This window comes from Eimeria necatrix, genomic scaffold, assembly GCF_000499385.1.
Source record: "Eimeria necatrix Houghton genomic scaffold, Enh_scaff7, whole genome shotgun sequence".
Classification (NCBI taxonomy): domain Eukaryota; phylum Apicomplexa; class Conoidasida; order Eucoccidiorida; family Eimeriidae; genus Eimeria; species Eimeria necatrix.
Window position 1 is genome coordinate 82,532 of NW_013654529.1, and position 21,293 is coordinate 103,824.

Sequence of the window (21,293 nt, forward strand, 5' to 3'; positions counted from 1 at the left end):
GTACTCCAGAGGCTGGTATGTCAATCGCTTGTGGATCAGCAGCTGAGGAGCAAAAGGCAACGCAGCCTTCTGATTAACTGCTAAATTTGCATAATGTACTGTACATTCAATGCCTCGAGACAAGTACTGAGCGACTGGGACTGCGGCATAGCCCTTTCTGGCTGCTGGTGCGAAATCGTTCGGTCATACTCTGGATCTCGTGGGTACCAGAGGGGCAGGAAGAACCTACGCGCAGCTGGTTCACTCAACTGCGTGATCTTGACGGTGTTCTTTTTCGTGCTGACTGAAGCGGTGTGGGAAGTTTACTTATTCGCTGGAAGTCCCATGTTCAGTGACAAAGTTGCGGAAAGCATCTTTTCCAAAGTCACTGAGGTTACGCGGTGCGGCAGCAACACACATGTTCTGCAAGCTTTCGCTGACTCCTTAGCGCTAAAGAGTATGCAGTTCTCACCTGATGTATGCAGTTCTAAATCCAAAACAGTGCAGAAAAACAGGCGAGCCGTGCACACTTACGGCACTTATCTGCCAACGAAGCAAGTACAGTTGCAGCCACTGGTCTCTGTCCTTCGTTCGCTAGGGAGGCGAACGATCCACGCATCCACAAAAACAAAGCCATCGCCCATCGGTCCATTGGGGATTTGCCGTCGGGTCCCCAAAGCAGTGCATCTCAAGAATCCCAAGTTCAGTAAACACCGCACAAATTGCAAGGACAAAGAATACGCTCACACATACAAGCGGGAGCCTTTTGGGTCTCTATACGCAAACCAGGCGACACACAGGCGACACCGTGTTTCCCTCTTTCGAAACGATAAACTCATGCCTGCATCAGCACTGCTTGTATCTTCAAGCAAGCTGAAAGAAGCTGCAGTAGGGAATGTGCTCCTGAAACAAGTCATGCCACAACACAAGCGTCGCAACGCAGTGGAATCTCCCAGGAGGGTGCTGGGACGTTTTGAGGAGGTAAGCACAGGGATTAAGATGATGTTACTGACGTCCTGTTCATGCGTACCCTGCAAAACGGCGAACTCCGTAGAACCGATCTCATGGAGTATAGTGGCCTTCTGTAAATCTGAAAGGCTTTCCGACTTCACAACTTCTGCGACCATCTGAGCGATCGGATATTTGCAAAGAACAGCTCACGCGAGGCGGGATTTGCGCAAAGATAGCCTCAGTTTTATCAAAAGGGCGGCCACTCGCTAATTAAGTTACGAAGCATGACACAGGAACACTAGGAATCCAATGAATTCGTGGTTGCTCCTGCTGTATGCTCAACGGCTTCTCCCTGATTTTGTACGCACACACTGCGTGCAGCACTTGCCTCCTGCAGTAGCAGAGCTACGTCCCAGCCCTGATTCGCCACTTCTTCTGTCACCTCGTTCACCTGACGCTTACACACCAAACATCCTGCTGAGGATGCAAGCTGACGGTGTTCGCCGGTACACTGGCGCTGTTCGTCGTTGCACTGGCACCTCGGGCCTTCTACTTTATGCAAAAGGTTCGCAATTTAGCCAATAAACAGTGTTAATGTCACAGTCTGGCCGGGGAAAGGTCCATACTGTAAATCGGCTCACCGCTTCTGGAGAAGTTGCACAGGCCGTGAGAACGCTCTGAACGACATACGTAGGAGGGTGCTGTGCACAAACAAAAGAGGGATAAAGAAAACTGTTTGTCAGTACACAGACAGACGTAACGAGTTGTCTTCGCTCAAGTGGAAAGGAAGTAAATGCACGGATGAAATAGCCGTGTAGTGCCCATCACAACAGGTGCAAAAGCGGGCTGCCTTGGATGAGATTTAGATCAGGAAGCCTTACGACTGCAACCTCGAGAATTGCGTCTTCTGTGATCGTCCGGTGTATCCCCGCAGCAGACTGCAGCAGAATAGACCTTAGAACGTATAAAAATTGACGTTACCGGGAGATTCATCATGTGCCAAAATTAAAACGCTACTTCACCACGCCGATATAGGCACACGCAATCTCGTTTGTGAAGCTGCGTCGTTCCTGTCGTAGATAAAGCGACGAACCTGTAGGAGGTTCACTGCGCGGCGCAAATCCCCACATGTAAGATTCATCAGACGCTCCAGCGCTCGATCTTCGACTGTCAAATTCTCTGCCTTGCAAATCATGTGGAGTCTTTCCATTTGAGCATCCGGTGACACCTAAATGCGCATTTAGAGGCAAGCTAAGTTCCCCGTTCGCGTAACTGCGGCCGTTCCTAGACACTTTCATAAGCACGGCTCAAACTTCCCAGGAGCACGGAAGGATGGTTCTGTCTCTGTTACGCACAGGCTCAAATCGATGGGGTGAGCATCTGCTGAAGAGAGGATCTATAATCCTGCACAATACCATACACACTGGCTGCAAATGTCTCTTTTGGGCGGACAAATGGTCGTTGGTAAATGCATTTGTGGTTTTCAGTCCAGTGGTTAAGCTCGTGCAGATAAGCCAGAAGTCCCAGGAACTGGAAACATTTCGCATGTATCCGTTTGAACAAAGTTGAAGTGTGGGCTCACTTGTGTACATAATTGCATATGATTATGAACCTCGTATTTCTTGCGAAGGCTTCCATGATTCTTCTCAAGGCAGCTTGAGCATCGGGCGTCATCATATCGGCCTCATCCAGCATGACAATCTTCCACGGGGGCATTTCCCTGCAAAACAATGCAGGAAATCATAGTGATAAGAAGCATATCCAGTCCAGGTAGAAATGGCCTATAGGTAAAATCATGCTGCTAATGACATGACCACCGCACAGCAGCAGGTGCATACCTTCCTGTTTCCGGGTTGATTTTTCCTTTGGGCGTGTTGGTCCGCGTATATTTCTTTATCTTTTCACGCACCACCCGAATACCTGCACAATTACATCGACACACATGGGATTTTCTATTTTACTGACCGTAAGAAGTGGAATGGGCCCTCCTACAGACTGCGGATTATTAGAAATTGAGATAAGCTTCACCTCTTTCATCCGACGCATTCAGCTCCAACAGTCGAGTCTTGGAGTCTTCTCGTCTAATCGAAAAACCCACAAAGCGTGCAGTGATTAACGTCTACGTATGCTATTTCGTCGTGTGCAAATTTGTCACTCGTGCTATCTGCACTCGGCCGTTTCCTGGGGCACGAACAAGACGAGCGCCAGATCTGCATGCAGCCTCAAAATTGCGTGTCTCAAATACCCGAAGAGCTCTTTCACAAGCGCAAGTGCCGCGGACGTCTTTCCGGAACCAGGAGGACCGAAGAAGAGCAAATGCGGCATCTGTGCACAGTGACAATTCCCCTTCACAGCAACTGTAACACACGATCCAGAACAGCGGCTTTCTCGGGAGCTCATGCCGACGGCACGGCAACAGCGATTTTAAAGTATACATTCTGAGCCGTTCTCACGTTGCCAGTTTCAATTATCCTCGAAAGAAGACGCTTTGCTTCGGTCTGCTGAGAGACCTCCGCAATCTTCCGTGGGCGGCTGCAGACAACCAGGAGAGCAGCAACTCACATAAACCCCAGCCTGGAAAACCACTGCCTTCAAACAAACAACGGTATGGTTTTCGAGATACATGAAAGGACGCTTTTATCTGTGGGGCTAGCGATGAGCTGAATAAGAAATTCCACGTACTACTTTTCCACCCATGGTCTCGAGTCGATGACTGTCTTAGACATGATGGCGCCCCGTTCTTATCGCATCTACTCTTACGGCTTATCATGCAGCAATCAACCAAAGAAAGTGCCGGCGGGCCAGCTGTTGCTGCTTCCCCCTCTAAAATTCGTGTCAATTGCTGGACGTTTGCGGCCGCCCGTGGCTTGAAGCAACAGATGTACCGTCCTGGAGGTACAGGTAGAGCAGTAGACTGGTATTTCAATCCTTCTGCTGCAGTTATCTTCAGGGTGCCGGAAGCATCGCCTCATAAAGAAGACTTTTCACAAACGAAGACGTTTGTGCAAGTTACACAGGTTCAAGCACCAAGCCGCATTTCTGTCGCGGCAAATTCACGAGGGTTGTCTTCAACTACCGGCAAACCTACATACAAAGTTAACTTTAGCCCTTGACCTAGGAGTAACCAGCCACAGAGGAGCGACACCACCACCACCTGTGCATGCAGCGACTTAACGGTCTTTGCAGCAGTACCGCTTACCCACTTGTTTCTCAGAAAATTATGTTCAAGTTTTATTTTATACCAAACATGGTGTTGGAGCCCCCATCATAGCGTAGCTGCAGTATATTGCCAGATCATCGATGACAGTACGTGAAGAAACACCCCACGATGTTCCTGATCCTTCCATATCAAACCGAGGTGAAACTGCAAAATATGACATGTAAAACTTCCCTTTAAATCGACATATATATCTTGTTTCTCCGGAGGCGCGCTGCATGTGGAGCTTCAACTTTTGCAAATAGCTTGCGCCAGCGCTGAATGCTGAACACCCAATGTGTCCTCTTGTATACAGCGGTATTTTCAGCACTTTGTCTGCCAAAAATGCTGCAGTCCTACCTATACAACGCGTTGACTCAGCAAAATTAGATATGTCTAGGGCAGTAAAATGCTTTTTCTGCACTAGCTGAGTCGGGAAACACTGGTTATTTCTGTATGGTAGCCAGAGGGCTTTCGGCTTCGCGCCTGCTGCTGCAGTGCGCACAAAGCAAAGGGTGTCTTTAGGTTTGCTTGGAGGCAACTCAACTGAGGAGGAAACTCTGTATGACAACTGTAGCTATTCCTTCACGTCGACACTTAGTTTGCTGTACGAAGGCGCAAAGTTGAGTTTATGAGTTTCATCTCCAGGTTGTTCCAGAATAGGAACACAAAAAGTGGTGCAAGTAGTGGTGCTGTTCCGGGTGAGAACAATGTGGCAGTCATCTGTCCGCGAAAAAGGCAAACGTTTAGACGATCATCCAACAGCAGAATGGAGCTCCCAATCGCTAGTTTCTTTACATATACATAATTTCTCTGCTTTACTCAGCAGCTGCTCGGGCACGAAATTTTTGACTCGGCATTGGGCATTCTCTCCAGCAGATCCGCTTTTAAAATTTGCTGATGCAGAATTTTTCCACACTCAAGACTCCTTCGAAAGTCCTCTTATTCTGCGCAGGAAGGTACACTCCAAAGAGTTACGTGACAATGAATCTCAGTTGCACCTCACCTGGAACATGATGATGTTGTACGAGCCTGTAGAATGCATCTAGTGTGAGAAAGGCAGGTTTTACTGGCTGCTAATTAAATGACATACCTGGCTCAGGAATTGCACCTAACTCTATTCTGCCTGAGCTCCCCGGTGTTAATGTGTGCTTGTAAAGCGGCCTTGTTGAAGTGATTTCATTGAAGTAGAGCTGCTTCGCTTCTGCTGATGGAACAACCTCTATCCAGAGCCTGGCTTCTGTTAGGACGCTGTAGGAACAGGAACAAGTGCTCCTTATTTTACGAAGACCCACCTGGGTCAGATGGAGCGTTTTCGTAAAAGAACGTAGGCGTCTGAGTGGGCAAGAAATGCCTGGATAGAAAGATGCATTGGCATATTGGGATGGCAGAAGATGAGGTTTCTGCTACTAACCGGTTGCACGGATGGAGGCAGACGTTTTCTCCTGCACAAGCCTGCAATTATTTAGAAATGAGTATGATGGGGTGCCTGACGCCCAGATGCACCATGGATACATACCCCGTGTGTATGATTTGGGCATGTTATGCGATTCAAATCCTTGTGCATTCGTGGCTCAGCAACGCACAGTACATATTGAACCGCCAGTGTAATTGCAAAGCAGATGAAGCAAGCTGATCGATACATCTTGTCAATGTTGAAGAAGAATATTACTCGATGAAAATAGAAACTCGAGAAGAATAAATTTTCAAAAAAAGACTCAAGTTTCCGAATGGTTAGCAGGTGAGATTTCCTGTAGTAGCGCTCGTTGCAGTCCATTCAATTTGCATATCGTTTCCAGGTGTACGTGCAGTTCAGAAACCGCTGCAGCGGTGCGAGGGCAACATGTTGTACATCTGACCCACAGGCTGCATCTTTATTACTATACGGAACTTTCTACCAGCTGTTTTGAACAGCTTCACGGAATTCTGCCGGAGAAACAAGCCTCTATGTGCGGTAATGCCCGCATTCCAGTGATACCCATTCAATTTTCCGTTGTTGACACTAAAGCCGTCAACAGATTTCCCAAGTGCATATTCTCAACGATCTTGTTTCATGTGCACGACTTAGTACAATATCTGAAACACTTGCTGTGCCGGGGATGTTTTAGTTCTTGCATAACTGGACAAGCATGGATGCACCCCTCTGAAAGCAGGGAGTGGCAGAAGCTTCATGTACCGTGCTGTGCCCATTGACAATGAGCTCGCAGCAGGAGGGTGCATGATACCAAATCCTTTAATTTGTTCTCCTCACTACTGTAGTAAGAGTGCAGGAGGTGCATCGGAAGCTTCCGACGACAACTGTTGTAGGCTTGCATGCCGCTGTTGGCTCGTGTAAAGAAGTTGTGCGGTAACTTCGGTACTTCCGAACAGAAAGGAACTGCATTTTTTTCAATGAAGACTGAAGTTTCTGTGCGTTTGCTTAACAAGAAACTGTCAAAAGGCTCGGCAAGGAAGTACCGAACCACCGGTGACCACTCGCAATGCCTGCTCTACTTAACCATCTCCAGCAGTGACCACTTTTCGTCAAAAGGATTCCTATTTTAAAATCCGTGACTCCTTCCTTTTTTCCAAGTGGAAGGCTCTACTCGCAAGGGCAAAAGTAAATCGCGCTCAGCGTGAGTGAGCTGCCATACTGAAATACGGAGTGGACGGCACAAATCCATATCCATGTTATAACTCTTGAGCGGGTTTGGGAAGGGCCTCTTGAGGGATCAGGCCAAGTCACGGGGTCCACCCGCTGGCTCTTCCAGTCAATCACAGTAGTGGGGAGTCCGCAGGTACCCTCTAAAGAAGTAGCGACCCTCCGGTAGGTCTTTGTGCTGTATGGTGCTTCTAAGCTGAACTTGAACATGGCAGTTCTATCGGACAAGGGATTAACTTGCAGCGACTCACTGTGTCGACAGAGAGATTTTCTCCCCTTCAATTGCAACAAGTGTGGAAAAGTGGTAAGCAGCACCCCGCAAGGGCTGCAGCTTTGCTGACCCAGCAGCCGACTCAGGCCATACTGTTTCCGTGGGATACTTGTACTAAGCTGCTTCAGGCGAACGCTGCTGTGGACGCAGCCGAACCTGCTTGTGCTCCGTGGCCAGTTTGCTGCTGCTGCTGTGTTGCGCGTCAGTTTTGCTTGGAGCACTACCTTCCAGATGACCACTCCTGTCCACGGAAGAATGCTGGGGATCGGCGCGTCTTCGTCTGCCCCACTTGCTTGGAAGTAGTTGGACTTGTAAGTGCATGCTGCCCGCAGGAGGTGTGCACCTAGAGGCGCGTGGTGCGCGGACATTCTGCACTTGATGCTGTGAGCCAGCTGTTTTCAGTTGAGAAGCCTACCAAGTGAAGTATGCGTGGTTGCATCTAGTTCGTCTTGCCAGTTAGGCGTCGGTGTCCTTGGCTCAGATGGACTTGGAGACTGAAGAGGCAGCAGCAGTGCGCCACCGTCCTCAGTGCAGGCCAGAGCTTCGGGCTCAGAGGGAGAAAATACAGAAGGGGAGGCAGTGCCCAGTCAAGGGATGCAAAGAAGTAGGCTGGGGAAGTGTCGCGCGGGCCCACATAGTTGTCACATCCTTGTTCCATAGCTTTGTCTGCATATCGCCACACTGCGGGGGTTAGCAGTGCACTTTTCCAGAGTGGGTTCCACGGGCTCTGTGTCTGCGCCGAAAGAACTTGCGCTGAGGTATTTGAACTGCATATTTGCTGCTTGTCCTAGCAGCGCCTCACAGCGATCTCGTCCATCCATTGCCCACACTGTCAAGTGGATGTTTGCATCAAACACCGGTTAAAAGAAGACCACAACTGTGAAGTGCTTAAAGCTACGAGGAAGGAGCGAAAAAGAAGCTCCCTCTTCAGGCAAATGTCGTCGAGCGCCGCCAAAGGAGTGAAATCCAAGTGGCATTCGGACCCGAGCAGCACAGGTGGGACTCTCCTGGGTAAATGTTTAGACTCCCGTAAACTCTACATAACACCAGGCTACTTAGTGTCTGTTGCGCTTATGCTTGCTTGTGATCAACAGATTACCAAGTGGATCGCAAGGTGCGTCCCTGAGTAGCGCGATAGTTGGCCCAACACAGCGTATTCAACGTGGGTCTGAAGCCATTGAAGGCACACTGCAATGCATATACATTGTTCAGGAAAAGCGGAGCAGCATGTGCTCGATCATGTGACGGACTCCACTGTTAACGGCGTTTCCCTTGTATGTCCCATCACCAATCATTTCCGGCCAGCGGGGGGCCCATTGGCGCCCCCGGAAGCAGCATCTCTAGAACGGCACAACTTTCCTGCACTAAGTATTTGGAGATCTACTGTCAGTCAGGCTAGCTACGCACGGTGTCCCCGCCAAAAAAGGCTAGCGGCGCACGGCTAAGGCGATGCGCAGGGACTGCACAGGCGAATATGCTCGAAGCAAAAGGAACGATTTCGACGCGCCGAGACAGCGCGATTCCAAATGTCGCCAGTCCTCACATCACGGCAGAACTTCCTTTCGTCGGAGCTGCCTGGTGACGGGGAAACTTTTTCAGGGAACCAGCCCACATTCACATTCACTTCTTAGCCCCAGATGTTCAAACAACGCAAAGGGGACACATCTCACCAGAATTGCACACCGCCGAACAGCTTGTATTAGTAGTGGGCCAGCCTTACAGCTTGTCGTAGTAGTGGTCCAGGGGAGGAATTTCGGGCTTAAGATGCTTCCTTGTACGGATACCCTGCACCAAAGCTTCCATCTTGCTTCCCTTTTCTAGTGGGTCACCGTTGAGGCAGCTCCAGTGGTCGAAGACGCACTGAGGGAAAGCCTGACCTGATGTAGCGGCACGCAGAGCTGTCGTGAATCCGAATGATTCAGCAACTGGCAGATAGGCACGCAGCACAACGAGCGGGTTGCCAGGCTTGCTATCTTCCTCGAACACGTGCCCACGACGCATGAAGAGCACCGTGTCGATGCCTTCCATTGAGTCACGCGGCACCGAGATATCGACCAAGAACATGGGTTCCTGGAGACGAGGCTGGGAAACGAGCTGTGCGGCGTACAGCACACGGCGGCACGTCGGCATGATCTGGCCAGCACCTCTGTGGATAGCGTCTGCGTGCATGGTGACATCTGTCAGGTTGAAACGGATACCTCGCATGTTCTCCTCGCACAGCACACCTTCTTTGCTTGCCCACTGAAATGCAGAGTTGCAGTGATCCTTGATTTCGTTGAGATATTGCACACCAACCGTCATATCAACAAGGATGTTGGGCCCGGAGGTTTCAGGTCCGAAGCACCAAATCTTCATTGCATGATTCTTGTCGAAATCGAACTTCTCGCTCAGCTCGTTGGCACGCTCCTTGGGCCCATCCTTTGAGCTGATCTTGCCGGATTCAATGGCCTCTGGCAAGCCTTCAGGGAGAGGTTCCGCTGTCATGTAAAGCCTATTGTGCTTGTTCGGTGATTTCGATAGGCAAGTCATGGACGATGGTGCAGTAACGGTCTCACGGTACGACACCACAGGATCCGACACAATGATGTCAATTTGGGCGTATTCCTCCTTAAGATCCTTCAGGCAAATTTCCACGTGCAGCTCGCCACACCCAGCAATGATGTGTTCACCACTTTCCTCAGTGGTGCACACCACCAACGGGTCAGACTTTGACAGGCGCTTCAGACCCTCCACAAGCTTTGGAAGCTCCTTCATATCCTTCGGTTTGACGGCAACACGGACAACGGGAGAAACAGAGTACTTCATGTCCGCAATGTTGTGGGCCTGGTCATAAGTAGTGAGGGTTCCCGATTTAAGTAAGAACTTGTCGACACCGACGAGGCAGCAAGTGTTGCCGCAAGGCACATCCTGCACCTGCTCGACGTACTTGCCCATCATAATGACTGTACGCTGGATAGTTTTAATAGTCAAATCGGTCTTTTCCCCAGGCACGTAGTAGGGACCCTGGATGCGGACCTTCTGGCCAGTGGCGACAGTTCCAGAGAACACACGACCAAAAGCGTAGAACCGACCTTTGTCGGAAGTTGGCACCATTTTACTCACATACATCATGAGAGGAGCGTTAGGATCGCAGTTTCTAATGCCGTTTGCTGCCTCGTCGTCCTTAGGGCCTTCATACAGAGTATCCACACGGTACTTCTGCGCCTGCCATGGCGAAGGCAAGTGGCGGACAATCATCTCCAGCAAGCAATCTCCGGCCGGGAGCCAGAGCTGCATGACTCGCTTCAGCAATGCCTTGCCGGTCAAATCCTTATCTTCACCCTGAGAACATACCGAAGGGAAGATGACGCACTATGTGCACCAAATGTCTAACTGTTCAACTTGCTAGTGTGGAAACTTTAGTGCCTAGGCGAACCTTCAATTCAACTCCTAGAGTGGTCAGCATCTTCTCGTATTTATCCTTCTGATCATTCATGATGGTCGAAAACAGCTTGCAGATGGGGTCCATAATGAACTGGCAGAAAGCTCTCTGAGATCCTTCAGTTTGGGTCTTGGTCCACTTCTTCTCCTTTGCGTTGTAGAAGTTGTTGCCCCACAGACGCTGCATCATCTTCTCCTTGGGCACATCGAATTTGGCTGCGTACAGCTTCGCGAACTTCTCAATTGTAAAGGCCCAACCATGCAGCCCTGAACCAAACGAAACTGTTCCCTTTTCAGGGAAGACTTGCATGTCACCGACGTTCTCATCACTGCAGGTTGAGATAATGACATTGACATTCTCGACATTGCGCTCGAAAGTTAAGTAGATTTCTTCAGGGTCCATTTGCAACTCTAGCAGCGCACGGTCCACCTTGTTCACATGCAGCACAGGCCTGATTCTCTCCTGAAGCGCCTGGCGCAAGACGGTCTTTGTCTGTACACAGACACCATCAACCGAGTCAACAACAACGAGGGCGCCGTCCGTGACACGGAGAGCAGCTGTGACTTCAGAGCTGAAGTCAACGTGTCCTGGAGAGTCGATAAGGTTGATAAGAAACTCCTGCTCGCCCGCTCCATCATCAATGTCCTGCTTAAAATACAACGAGATGCCTGTGCTCTTGATGGTGATGCATCGTTCCTGCTCATCCGCCCGGGTATCCGTGAAGCGAGCCGTTCCAGATGCCTTTTCTGAAATAATGCCCGCCTTACACACCAGGGAGTCCGTCAGAGTGCTCTTTCCGTGGTCGACATGGGCAATGACGGACATATTCCTAATGTTCTTAGGATTGCCCATAATTTCGCGCATCTGATCCACTGAAAAGTTCACCTGAAACCACCACCACAGACAGCCTATGAAGAACACAATTCACGTCATCGCGCAAGTAAGCTATTTCCGACCACAGCAGCCATAGAAACAATGCATGCTTCCAACCGGGGAGCCTGTAGCATCGCCCCTTAACGTTGCCTCCGTCGGCCTCGGAACAAGCATCAGTCATAAACCAGGCCACTAAAGAGCAGTATAGACCCAACAATTGAAGGAAGCGAAGGAGCATGAACGAGCGCATCAGGGACACCACCCCCCACACGGTAGGGTGCAGCATGAGCATCGTGCTCTGCTTGTCCGCAGTCAGTCAGAAGACAATTTTCCGGATACGCAGCAAAACAGAAAAAGCCATTGCCCGCAGGACGATCAGGGAAACCACCACTTAAACGCGTCCCTAAGCTCCGTGTTGTGCATGACGCTTCACACCAGCGTACCATTTTCGGAAGGGGGGGAAGTAGATGGGGCGGCTAGGACCGAAAGCGATATTCAGAAGGCAAATCCTTTCGAACATACCACTCCCTGGCTGGAACATGTGGAACAACAGCGACAGACAAGCCAGCGACACTAACGGTGCAGCAGCCCACGGAAAGTGGGGTGCCTGCGCAGCCGCAGCCGCCAGCGGGGAGGGGCTGCGTAGCACAGTCAAGGCTTCGAAACATTTTTTGCCAAAACCAGCCCTCGCGAACAACTTATTATTACATTGTGTCGGCTTATCGCATCTTAATAACGATATGCTGCCCAAAGGCATTTCTGAGTGCCTAACCTTGCTAGGGTACGCGAGATTGCCTGCTGAAAAGGACTCAGTTGCTGTCAGCACACACATGGCCACATTGCGAAAACGTGCCAAATCAAAGTAGCCCTCGTCCCAACATAAACCATATAAAAGCGCCGAGTTCTCACTACAATCTCGAAGCACAAGGCGGTTCTAATGGCAGCGCAGCCTGGTGAGGTTAGCCGCGGGGCTCTGAGGCCCCATACACGTTGGCTGGAGGTCTTCACCAGGACACCTTTCTTTTGCCCGCCAGTAAACTCTCGGGGACTTCTGCTTTTTTAATTGTTTAGACTGGTTAAAATGCTCGCAAGGTTCGGTAGCATACCGTCCGGTGCTTTGTATTGCACTAGGCACGAGCAGTGTAGGCAGTATAGCGTCGCTTCAAGGGCTGCCATCCTCTACTACTTTACGAGCATCCATTTTAGCTGCGCTCATCATCATTGGGCCGTTGTCACCACTATCTTTTAACATATATGAAAATTGTTATATTCATGATCGGTGTTCGACTTGCTGGCTGATCGCGTCCACTGACTCTCTGACCACGGCAATTCCTATCAGCATACCGCATCTGTTAGCTACTTTGAAGATATGGGTCAGGGGTCTGTCTGAGGTCTTGCCTGGACAGCAATGCTCTAGTGAGCAAGTCCCCTTCCTGCCCCTTACTGGTATTATACTGTTGGCTCCCATGGTTCTAGGCTTGCCAGTAGGAAGAACCGAGCATGGCCCTACCCCCTTATAGAGTTGGGCGTTCAATCATGGCTAATCCAGTTGCCGTCATGCCACATAGCGACCCTCAGGAATTGTTGTGCTGAATAAAGTTGCTAGGTTTAAGCCCTGCCTCCGCCTTCAAAAATGCGTCAGGTGATAAACCATGTGGAGAGCATTTCGCTACATGAGGGTGGCAAGGACCTTTCATGGGAAAAAAAACATTTGAAAGCATTTGATGCCTAACATTTCACCAATCACACGTTATAGGGTAGTTCCTGCTCCAATTCCAAAGACTGCGCGGTCTGCTATGCTTGATCTCTGGTTCCGGCATATCAAGCCTAACTGAAGATGCAGCTTTTGGGCGGCAAGTACCCCATGGGGTTTTAGGACCATCCATAGCGGTGTTCATCTCCATAGCTTCCTGCGATGTGACCAAACATGAGATCCAGCTTAACACCAGCGATGTCGAGGAAGCTGTGGTCGACGGGTAACTGGCTCTATTGACTCTATTCCTTTTTGTCATGTTCCTTACGGCTGATGTTTGAATACAGCCCATGCTTCTGATCTAATGCTGCTCATCCTTAGACTTGTTGCCAAATGAATTAGGACCGACCCCAGAATGTCCCGATTTTGTACCTAGCTTGGCTTGTGGTTCCGCAGTATGGACATCCAGTGATTCATGCAATTGCGCATGGTGACTACGACACGTCGTCCCCACTTTAATCTTCGATTAGTGTCATTGTGAGCATGGTGCAGTTTTGGCCCCTTGAAAGAACTGCAACAAATTGGGCATCAGCTTCGGCGGCGTCTTGCGCAACGCTGTGCAGAATATATTTACGCATCTGGATGCTCCAGAGTGATGTCTTGCTTCAAGCTGCGTTTGGCAGCTCACTCTACGGATCCCGCGAGTTATTCATCTGGCCTCATGCGGTAAGCTGTTGACTACCTTTCTACTTCGCCTTTTTGGGGCCTCCCGCTGCTCCTCTGCACTACGTGCAGCGCGATGCCTCGATACCGTGAAGCTTGATGCACTAGATGGAAATGTTGAGGCTCGCAGTACTTTCTTAGGAGCTATTTACTTTGCTTATCGTTATGGGTGATATCCACACTGACTGCAAACAAGCTCAACTGACAAGGGCAGTTTATCCTGCCCACTTTTGAACGTTCTTTCAAAATAGTAGACCAAAACGTTGAAAACAAGTACCTTTCTCACAAGGAAATTGCAAAGGAAGAAGGCTTGATTGGATATCTTCCAGTTTAAGTTGCACCAGATGTGCAGCTTCTGTATGCCGAAGAGTCAACCAGCTTGAGCTACAATGAATGGAACTGAAATGCTTGTCCGCAGGGGGAATCATGAACGCCTGCAACCAGTCTTGAGTGTGTTTAACTCCACTCTTCTCAACAGAAATGCTCAAAGTAACATAAAAGTAACATATAACAGCTGTTGAGAAGGCTTCTTCAAAATTTCGAAGTCAGGCTAATTTGCTCACTGCGAGCTAAGAGCCTAGCTCTCTTGAAATTACGCTGCGGAGCCGGCTGGTTGCCAGTAGTCGTGGAATGCATATATTACCCGTTATGTTATGCTTTGGCTAGTCAAATGTTTACTCTTTTGCCTTGTTCTTTTAGCGATGCCAAATATATAACTTGTTTTTGTTTTCACGGAGTCAGTTCAGTTCTGCCCGCGAAAAGGTAAGGCACGAAGCAACGGCTCTGCTCATAATCAGTAGATAAAAACTCTCAAGGAATCGCATCTTCTTGAAGGGGACTTCGAAGAAGTTCAGGCGCAGCTTCTTACCCAGTAGCAACACGCAACTCCAAAGTAAAGTGCGCCAGCAGCCAGCTAGCCAGTGCTCTCAGGGAAATGCATATACGCGCTCTTCCGCAAATAATGGGGGTTTTATATGCATGTACATGCCTTCACAAGGCTGAAGATGTTGTGAAAAGCAGTAAGAAGAGGCCTCTATATATTTGTGCGAGCAGCAATGCCCAGTGAGCCTGTTTGACTGCTAGCATGCATAGTGGTGTGACGTGCGGAAGACCTTACCATACTGCGTAGCCCTATTTTTAGAATTGAGTACACATTTGGAGCCATTCAAAAATTCATGACTCTCAGGTTTGAAGCGTGGACATTCCGTTCCCGTTGACAGGAGCAAAATCGATGTGCCCAGCGGTCGCCCACATTGAATTGCTGTCACTTGGGAGCTGCCTTTCTCTCCGTTCGTAGCATTTCACACTTTTGGTCAGATTCATTCAAGTTTGAATGTTTTCACTGTTTCAGTCCCTGATATAACAACGTATTAATCATCCTCGCGACACGTATTACAGTGGAGCTGTCATAAAGTAGATCGCACAGCTGGAAGAACCTCGAACGCAGTTCAGCTCTCAACTCCCGGTAGCGTGAGTAGTGTAGTAATGACTGCTTAGGAGTTTTCTTCGCACTCCATTTTTGTCAAGGCGGGCTCACTCCCGTTGAGTATCAAGGCTCATCAGAGCCACACTGGGGTCTGCCGGTGAGTCAAATAGACCAGCTGCTTTGTATCGAAAACGCTCCTTCAGAATAAGACAACATGTTTCTCTCAGACCTTACAGTATCTCTAACGGTAACTCTAATTTAGAGCCACAGTCTTGCTCTTCATACGTGCCCTACAGCTGGCACCCGGTGGTGGCCAGTTCGCAGAAGCGTTGCTGAGCTTTGTGCATTCTGTTTCTTAGCAAAAAGTGGCCCTTGTTGCGTGGATCATCCGAATAGTCACTATAGAGGGCAAAGATGGCGGACAAGCTGGAGACTGAGGCCAAAACGGCCGCGACACTGGTTAAGAAAGGATCGGCAGTGAGTTCTGCGCAAAGCGCATACCCTGATATCGTGATTGAACTTATGTTGAAGTAGTTAGTGTCAAAATTCACTGGAGCACCAAGATAGCACTGCGACCTTGTCACCCTCTGAAGTACCGACCGACTGGCAATCCCATTCTTCTTGACTTCGATTCATTCATCTGTGTTAGCTGCTTGTCAAGATTTTTCTGGTTACCCTCAGGTAGCCATCGCCCAAGATGGTGGTGGGACTTCAAAGCTTGAGGTCTGGTCAACGGCAGCGCCGGCGGTCCGGAAAGATCCCGATTTGATGTTTGCTCTTTGCTCTGTGGAGCCTGGTTCCACTGCAAGCAAGTTTATGCTGAAGCAAAAACAGCCTCCCAGCGACGAAGTCAGTGTCCAACGTTCGTGACTTTGTATCTTACTGCTTTTTCTTGACTGACTACTCAAGGGAAATGCTTTCTTTTGCAGCTGGTGTTTTACAACAAGAGGGCAGACTCAAAACACTCACGCTGCTGCAGGCAGTTTGACGCTCACTCGTGGGTAGCTGGGGCTGTGTCATGGTACGTTGCAGGTCTTCGAAGCTACTGCCAGTCAAGTGTTTAATGCCAACACAAACTTGGATCCCATGACATACAGTGACGTCGGGACTATCCCGCATCAGAACATCCCGTGTGTCTTGGATTTTCTGCGGATCCGCTTTATGAACAACGCTATGTATACGGCTGTGGAGCCGCTAATTGTGGCCATCAATCCTTTTCAAGATCTTCACAACGGGACTGCTGAGGTTATCGCTCAATACCGTGATGCAGCTGACTCTGACAAGCTGCCTCCACACATTTTTCAGATATCGCGGCGGGCCGTTGACAATCTCCATGGAGTGAGAAAGAGCCAAACCATTGTGGTTTCCGGAGAATCTGGAGCCGGAAAGACGGAGACTACGAAGCAGCTGATGAAGTACTTCGCCAGTGCAAGGTCAGGAAACTTAGACGCGCGCATCCAGCAGGCCATCATGGCAGCAAATCCAGTGCTCGAGGTGAATCAAGGCACTGTCGGGGCACTTTCGCTGCATGCTGCCGTTGAAGCGCTGTTTATGAAGAGTAAGAAGTTTTTTGTTTTTCGCTTCTGCTCTGGATGTCAACAGGCTTTCGGCAATGCGAAGACCGTCCGGAACAATAATAGCAGTCGTTTTGGACGTTTCATGCAATTAGATGTGGCGAAGGGAGGTGGCATTCGTTACGGCTCTGTCCTCGCTTTTCTTTTGGAGAAGAGCCGAATCCTGACCCAAGTAAACATTCCGAAGCAATAATTCCCGATGCCTCTTGCAGGGATCACGACTGCAGCGGGCTTTATTTGTATCAGTAGTTCATTCTGGGACGTCATAGCGTTCTGTTGTGAAGTGGCATTTTTACTCTTGTGATAGGATCGGAATGAGCGCTCCTACCATATCTTCTATCAAATGCTCAAGGGGAGCTCTCCACAAATGAAGGAGCGCTACAAGCTGTTGAGCTGCAGCAAGTATAAGTTTCTCAACCCACACTGTATCGATGCTCCTGGTATGCTTACCTTAGGGGGATGATTGAGTCTATTCTATAGTGTTCATCTGAAGCTCTATCCTTGGTTAGGAAGTCGTGCGGTGATTGAACCATTGAGCCTTCGTCCATGTGCGTAGTTAGTCCTCGATCGTTGCGACTTTTTGTGTCTTCAATCGAAGGAGTCGATGACCTTGAAGAATTTGAAGCTGTAGTGAAGGCGTTTGAGTCCATGGGCTTGAAGGAGGAGCAGCGCCACACCATATGGTCCGTTGTGTCAGGGGTGTTGCTTCTGGGAAACGTGACAACAGCTGGTAGGCCGGTCTCAAATTCAACTACACGCGTTTTATCAAGCACAGTTTTCCCGTAGAGTACTTGGCATCTTGCAGAGTGCCCGGCGGAGCAAGCCCGCACCAGAAGTGCTGTAGCTTCAGCCAAATTTCGGACGTGCACTTCACCTCTTTTCAGAGTAACGACTGAAAGCAGTGTGCTGGCTTCATCTTCCTTGTCAGGCAAGAAGGAGGGCGGGGTTGACAACGCTGCAGTAATAGCTGGCGAAAGTTTACGCGTTCTCAAGGACGCCTGTGACCTTCTGTTTTTGGATGGAGATCGCATTCTGACGGAGCTAACTGTCAAGGTTACCTACGCTGGTAGGCTGGATTTACTATGGTGCTGTTTAGCCGTTCTTGTCCAACGAGGAAGGTACTCCTGGTCACAAAGAATGAAACTGCAGTATCGACCGTGTTAGTGTGCCTCACCCGTGGCTCTGAAACGAGCATATTTGTGAGCAAGCAGTGCTGCTTGCGGTTACGTTGTGCTTGGCATTGATACTTGGCAGGCAGCAACAAGATCGAAGGACGATGGACAGCCGAGGACTCAGACACGCTCCGTGGCTCTCTAGCGAAAGCGGTATACGAGAAGTTGTTTCTGTGGATTATCCAAGCTCTCAACTCCACAATAGAGCCCCAGGGGGGATTCCAGACATTTATGGGTAAGGCGATTCCAGACATTTATGGGTAAGGCCAAGAGTTTGGGGTGAAGCTCTTTCTGCTATTGTCGTGTATCAGGAATTGATAAAGCTGCGCCTCCTCGAGACCTAATTTAGGTTTCACAGGATATGGCGTTCCTTGTGCAGGTGTTTATTCAGTCAAGAGGGTTTCGTATCTGCGTTTTTTCAGGACTCTTAGATATTTTCGGCTTTGAAGTATTCCAGAACAACTCTCTTGAGCAGCTGTTTATTAACATCACGAATGAAATGCTTCAGGTAGGCGATTCAGTCTGGACTTTCTGTATTCAGCACATACGAAAAGGCACGAGTCACGCATTTGCGTTCAGTCGTCCGCGTGGCATTCTAGTTCAGTATTTTAGAGCGGCAGCACATTGATGTTCCTGTGCCCACTTCAGAGTACATTTACAGAAGTGGTTTTTGCAAGAGAGAGTGCTCTTTATAAGAGCGAAGGCATTACGGCGAAGGATATTGAGTTCACGGCCAACACTGACGTCATAAGCGTATTGATTGATAAGGGAAATTCCGTCCTCAGTGTTCTGGAAGACCAGTGCTTGGCGCCTGGTGAGCACCCAGTACTGCAGCGCTTCTCTAATCGGGTGTGAACTTTCACTTTGCCTTCTTCAAGAGTTAGAGTTATGAATATTTTTCCGCAGGGGGCAGCGATGAAAAACTTGTCAGCGCGTGCTGCACGAAGCTTAAATCCTGCCCAAGATTTGTGCCGGCCAAGCTTGACGCTCAGAGCTCTTTCTTTGTAAAGCACACCATTGGAACAATCAAATACAATGCGCAGGGATTTATATTTAAGAACAAGGACGTTCTGCGCCCTGAAATGGTTGAAGTTGTGCAGGTACATTCCTCTTTTCTCTGCACGGGCAAACCAAAATTTAGTGAGAGTTCGTATGTAGATTATGGAAACGGCCCTTCGCATTGGCTGGTCATTGCGGGAGACGTAGTTTTGGGGTTTCAGTGTATTTCCGACTTATCGTATTTGTGTGATTGGCCAGGCTTCGAGAAACTCAGTTGTGCGGGCTCTTTTTGAAGGGGTGAAAGTTGAAAGAGGGAAGATGGCGAAAGGGTCTCTGATCGGCTCGCAGTTCTTAGCGCAGCTGAATAAGTTAATGTCACTGATTGGCTCAACAGAATCTCACTTCATCAGGTAAGCACGCGCTGCAGTTGAGTCTTGTAGAGTGGGGACGTCGTTGCCAATGCGCAACAATAGCTTCTTCCGCCCTTAAACATAAGGAAGCCCATGCTGAGGTGGTCCGTAAGTGTACTTTGGCGGCCAGACGGGTATGGAGCTCTGAAATTTGTGAAATTGTATGTGTCCGTTTGCTTGCTAAGGTGTGTAAAGCCCAACGAGGAGAAGAAGCCTCTCTTGTGGATCCAGAGCAAAGTGCTCATTCAGTTGCATGCACTCTCAATTATCGAAGCTTTGCAGCTTCGTCAGCTTGGATATTCGTATCGGCGTCAGTTCCAGGTTTGTTCGGAATTCCTGCTGTTGCCATTAGCAGATGTACTGTTATCCGGGAAAGCACTTAATGGTGCGACGATACGCTAAGGATACCATGTGCGCTTACTCTGAGCAGATAGGCATGCTGTCATGTGCTAACCGTTCAGGAATTTGTTGAACAGTTCCAGTTCATCGACATTAGTGCGGCTAAACAGACGGACAAGAAGGCTGCCACGCAAGCAATACTTGCCTCGGCGAATCTGGAGAGCGGTATGCTACCCCGTACATTGCTGTCGTGATTTTCCGGGCCGTCAGCTGATAATATGCTTGTTTACGAGTACCAAGTGTCACGCTTTATGCGAGCCTCCGTATCTGTTGCAGGCACATACGCCCTAGGGAAGAGCATGATCTTTTTGAAGCCAGAGAGCGCGAAGTATTTGGTCCACCTTCAAAGAAGCCGCCTCTCTACATGGGGTCCACTTATTGGAGTCATAGAGGCCATTTACGTGCAAAAGAAGCTGCAGACGAAGAAGCAGGCATTCTCTATATGCTCAAGGATCTGCGCCCATGCAAGAAGAAAGCTTACACAACATGCTTGATCTGTAGTAGTTACCAGTGCCGTGGCGTGGTGGCTGCTGAGATCTGCTACGCAGCGCGGGTAGTGCCTGTTCCACAGCGCAGTACAGCTGTAGAGCATGCCCACTAGTATCTTGGATTTCTACGACCAAAGTAGTCACTCCAATTGAGTAGCGTATGCAGCGCACGAAAACGGCTGGCACCCACCAATGTGCCGCTCCACCGTACCCAACTCCCAAATACTCATTAGCTGGCTCCCTACTGCGGTCCCTCGTAGAATGTTGTAGTGGGGTGGTGCGCGAAACAGCACTACCCAAGTGGTAAGAACCAGGCATGAAATCAATGCATCGAACTCATATACAGTCCAAGCTTATGCGTTGTCGTACATGAGGGACAGTGCTGCGACAACCAGCCGCTCGATAGCTTACACGGAGCGCAGAGGACGGTATGCACCTAAGATGTGCAATGAATCAACATTAATAGCATGGAATGTGGGTGGCTTGCTTTCAAACGCTGGAAGCACTGTGTGTCTGCACACAAGCTCGTCAGCGGGCTTGATTCAAAGGCAGCGCAGTCAGGTACTACGTGAGTTGATACCTGCAAGTAAACTGCTAGTGCCTCAGTGGATGAGACCGCCTTTCGTCTATGAGGCGCACCTGCTCCGTGTGAGCAAAGCCAAAAGTGTTAGAATTTCATGGGGGGAGGCGCACGACACTTTACTCATGAGTGGTTGGTGATGGTGAGCTCCGGCAATAAGAAGGGCCCTTTGTGTGTTTGCTGTACTTGACAACAGCATCACCTCTTGAGGGCCCCTGTGAGCCGTTCGCCTTCCTGCTCGGTGCTTCGTCTTTACGCGCTGAGAGCTCTCCCTAGTATACGCGTTGTGGGGGCAATACTGCTCCTCGACGTTTTCCTCAATCTGCTTGGAGCAGGGGTTCAATTACTCAGTCTGGGAACTACAGTTCGCCCCCGTTAAGAGTTATCCCCATCACGCTGGCGTACTGCAGCTCTTGCTTCCGCAACTGCTGTCTGTGCAGTCACACAATTGCCTTGCAGTGCCACTAGCTGAGACCAGAAGTACGTTTGCTTGCCGC

At 49.5% G+C, this 21,293-nt stretch overlaps 4 protein-coding genes across 4 annotated transcripts; 2 read left to right on the forward strand and 2 right to left on the reverse strand.

Moving 5' to 3' along the window:
• Positions 1–1,228: 1,228 nt before the first annotated feature.
• Positions 1,229–3,656, reverse strand: ENH_00076800 (replication factor C small subunit, putative; the record flags this gene model as incomplete). Its single annotated transcript, XM_013582609.1, has 11 exons — positions 1,229–1,381; positions 1,572–1,631; positions 1,812–1,868; positions 2,024–2,158; positions 2,286–2,334; positions 2,513–2,650; positions 2,769–2,850; positions 2,959–3,011; positions 3,176–3,255; positions 3,384–3,462; positions 3,613–3,656. 11 exons carry the CDS (start codon positions 3,654–3,656, stop codon positions 1,229–1,231), a joined length of 930 nt encoding a protein of 309 aa, XP_013438063.1.
• Positions 3,657–7,519: 3,863 nt separating this feature from the next.
• On the forward strand, positions 7,520–8,483 carry ENH_00076810 (AN1-like Zinc finger-containing protein, putative; the record flags this gene model as incomplete). The annotated part of the gene is made up of 3 exons (XM_013582610.1): positions 7,520–7,642; positions 7,833–8,034; positions 8,251–8,483. The coding sequence occupies 3 exons, from the start codon at positions 7,520–7,522 to the stop codon at positions 8,481–8,483; spliced, it is 558 nt and encodes a 185-aa protein (XP_013438064.1).
• A 271-nt stretch (positions 8,484–8,754) lies between these two features.
• On the reverse strand, positions 8,755–11,323 carry ENH_00076820 (elongation factor 2, putative; the record flags this gene model as incomplete). Its single annotated transcript, XM_013582611.1, has 2 exons — positions 8,755–10,359; positions 10,454–11,323. The coding sequence occupies 2 exons, from the start codon at positions 11,321–11,323 to the stop codon at positions 8,755–8,757; spliced, it is 2,475 nt and encodes an 824-aa protein (XP_013438065.1).
• Positions 11,324–15,588: 4,265 nt separating this feature from the next.
• On the forward strand, positions 15,589–19,922 carry ENH_00076830 (myosin A, putative; the record flags this gene model as incomplete). The annotated part of the gene is made up of 13 exons (XM_013582612.1): positions 15,589–15,651; positions 15,856–16,023; positions 16,207–16,920; positions 17,056–17,188; positions 17,347–17,478; positions 17,677–17,814; positions 18,003–18,155; positions 18,343–18,428; positions 18,569–18,734; positions 18,827–19,020; positions 19,178–19,329; positions 19,515–19,650; positions 19,791–19,922. The coding sequence occupies 13 exons, from the start codon at positions 15,589–15,591 to the stop codon at positions 19,920–19,922; spliced, it is 2,367 nt and encodes a 788-aa protein (XP_013438066.1).
• Positions 19,923–21,293: the final 1,371 nt, after the last annotated feature.